This window comes from Gavialis gangeticus, unplaced genomic scaffold (assembly GCF_001723915.1).
Source record: "Gavialis gangeticus isolate Ggan-Ray unplaced genomic scaffold, GavGan_comp1, whole genome shotgun sequence".
Taxonomy (NCBI): Eukaryota; Metazoa; Chordata; order Crocodylia; family Gavialidae; genus Gavialis; species Gavialis gangeticus.
This window is the reverse complement of record NW_017729032.1, coordinates 182,446,963-182,449,990: the sequence shown is the minus strand read 5'-3', so window position 1 is coordinate 182,449,990 and position 3,028 is coordinate 182,446,963. Positions and strand designations below refer to the sequence as shown.

The 3,028-nt window shown below is 40.1% G+C and overlaps 1 protein-coding gene across 6 annotated transcripts in view; it reads left to right on the top strand.

The window, feature by feature from the left end:
* Positions 1-3,028, top strand: part of SH3KBP1 (SH3 domain containing kinase binding protein 1) — a 470,950-nt gene that overhangs the window by 422,701 nt on the left and 45,221 nt on the right. For all 6 annotated transcript variants that reach the window (XM_019524798.1, XM_019524796.1, XM_019524797.1 and 3 more), the window contains one exon: positions 841-1,003. In XM_019524798.1, the coding sequence (XP_019380343.1) occupies positions 841-1,003 (163 nt within the window). The remainder of the gene's footprint in view (positions 1-840; positions 1,004-3,028) is intronic.

The following is a 3,028-nucleotide window of genomic DNA, read 5'->3' as shown; positions in this document are numbered from 1 at the left end:
TCCAAGAGAAGGCACTGGAACCCACCTTGCACCTTTATCTAATGTACTTTTACATGACGTAAGGGATGAGCAATCCCTTTTGTCACCGATCCTTTTCTGTTTCAGCCATGATTTCTATATCAAAATATTATGTAGTTATAAAAGAAACTGAGCATAGTAGCAATGCAGTAGGCATCTTGTTGTGCCAAAGGTGCAAGTTTAAGCCCTGCTCAAAGGCATTAACCTAGCTGCCAGTGGGTACCTAGTCATTCAGGCTAAGGAACCAAAGGTGGCCAGACTTGATATGGGCAAGTTCACACCGTCTGTGTTCTGTGGCCTACAGAAACTGGCATGCCTTCAACACATTAACCCAGTGGGTATTACGTTCAGGTGAACCTTTGATATGTGAAAGAGGACCACAGAGATCCTGTAACTTATTCAGTTTATACTTTTTCATTTTATAAAATATAACAAAGATACTGTCTTTAACTTAACCCATTAGATCTTTTTATGTGCCTGTGTATGAGCAGGTCAAAAGGTTTCCACCACGAGGAATCTGAATGCCATTTCTTTTTGTGAGTTGAAATCAGACCTTGAATCCCAATTTTATGTTATCATGTTGAATGTTTTCTGCTAGTATTTTTAACAAAGAAAAATTGCCAGGGTCTATTTCTGTGGTGCATGATTCATTAAAGCATAGTACATTAAAACTTATTAAGAGGTAGAACAGTGAAAAATGCAGACATTTCTTAGATTTATTTAACTAAGAATCATCAGTTCTGTAGATTGTAAACTGATGTGTGCCAGAGAATTCCACTTAGTAATTTCTTTTTTTCTTTTTGGGGAAAAATTGATTTAAAGAAAGATCAGAGAGAGAGCAAAAGCAGTTGGAATTGCAGAAGCCTTCAGTTCCTGCTATACCTCCAAAGAAACCCAGACCACCCAAAACTAACTCTCTGAACAAACCTGGTGCATTGCCCCCACGGCGACCAGAAAGACCAGTTGTGCCTGTGACTCATGCAAGGTATTGTTCTTTTCCTATCTGGAATGATTTGGAATAAAAGGCAACCTACAGATTCGTAGATTTTAGATCTTTGCAGTTGATGCTACTGTTAATTTCATATTTTAATTTTATTTAAAGGAACAAAATAAAAAGGAGTCTTCTAGTTAGATATTGTACCATAAAGCTGTCACACTGACCTTGAAAAGATTAGATGTTTTGGTGCTGTTGTAATTCAAGTAAGTTAACTGTTACTTAGTATGAGTTAATTAGTGTACTAACAAGAGTTCACAGCTGTTTGTTCCTAGTCCAGCATTTGTGGAGTGTCTGCCAAGCACTTGCAGTAATGTTAGTTAATTCCAGTTAATTGCTGTGCAACAAACTCAAGTTACAATGATTGGAACAACTCTAGATTAGACAGTGCCATTTGGTAGCCCTGCCTACTTGACTCGAAAATAATGTGTTAGCCTGTAACATTTATAAATAATATTGCTTTTAAGAAAGGTCTAACTTGGTTTCAGTCTTTGGCCATTGTAGACAAAGTTTGAACATATTTATAAATTTTTTGCAATAAGTATTTTAAATTACACAAGGATACACTCAAAGTACTGTGCTGGAACCCTACTTGTAAGATAGTTTATAATGGTATTATCTGAGTTGCTGTTACCTTGTCTTTCATCAGTGGCTGCCATCACCCTTTACCAGCATTAACAGATTAGGCATTGCAACATAGTTTTGAGGTAGAATCATATTAATTTTGTTTCACATTTGGGAAAACAAATGAAACAAAGTTTAAATGACTTGCCCCAGGTCATGCACTATCTATGGCACAGGCAAATAATAATAGAACTTTGATCTCTGGTCTCCTCGCTGTCCTATACTTTTAAGTTTCGGTGCTCAGGTACTAGGTTGATAAAGGCAGGTTAAGAGCCTAAATAAAACCAAAACACAGTGTTTTCCCTCCTTCATGTACTATCTCAACTTAAAATCCAGTCAGTTTTAAAAAAAAAGTAGTTTAAGGTGTTCCTCTAGACTGTGTTGTCTGCTGCCAATTTTATCTCATGAAAGTTGATGAAACCCCTTTAAGGAGCACCACTGCTAACAGTTTCACTCCTGATTATTTTATCAGTTAATTTAAATTAATGGCCTTATCAAGTCTGGAGGTTGTATTGTGTTCTCCTATATAAGGATGTTTTATGGGAATAAGTCTGAAGTTTAACATTAATTAAATAATCCATGGAATAGATTTTTAATTATTTGGATAATTAAGAAGCTTGAAACCTAGAGTAAAAATGGTCTATTTTTTAAATGCAGTTTGCAGGATATGGTTGTTTTCTAACTAATAGTCATCTCCATTTCACAGTTTCATAGTTGGTAGGGTCGGAAGGGACCTGAGCAGATCATCAAGTCCGACCCCTTGCCATAGGAGGAAACAGTACTGGGGTCAAATGACCCCAGCAAGGTGTTCATCCAGCCTCCTTTTAAAGACCCCCAGGGTCGGAGCCAGCACCACTTCTCTTGGAAGTTGGTTCCAGATCTTAGCCGCCCTGACAGCAAAGTAGCGCCTCCCGATGTCTAGTCTGAATCTACCCTCTGCCAGCTTGTGACCATTATTTCTTGTCACTCCTGGTAGTGCTTGGGGGAACAGGGACTCCCCCAATGCCTGCTGGTCCCCTTTGACTAGTTTGTAAATGGGTCCCCTCAGCCTTCTCTTGTGGAGGCTGAACAGGTTCAGGTCCCGTAGCCTCTCCTCATAGGGCCTGCCCTTCTGACCCCTGATCATGCGAGTGGACCCTCTCCATGTTGTCCACATCCCTCTTGAAGTGCGGCGCCCAGAGCTGGACACAGTACTCCAGCTGCGGCCTGACCAGTGTCGCATAGAAGGGGAGGATCACCTCCTTGGACCTGCTTGAGATGCATCTGTGGATGCATGACAAGGTATGGTTGGCCTTCCTGACTGGTTCCCATGCTGTCGGCCCATGTTCATTTTGGCATCAATAATGACCCCAAGATCCTTTTCTGCCTCTGCACTGACAAGAAGGGAGTTCC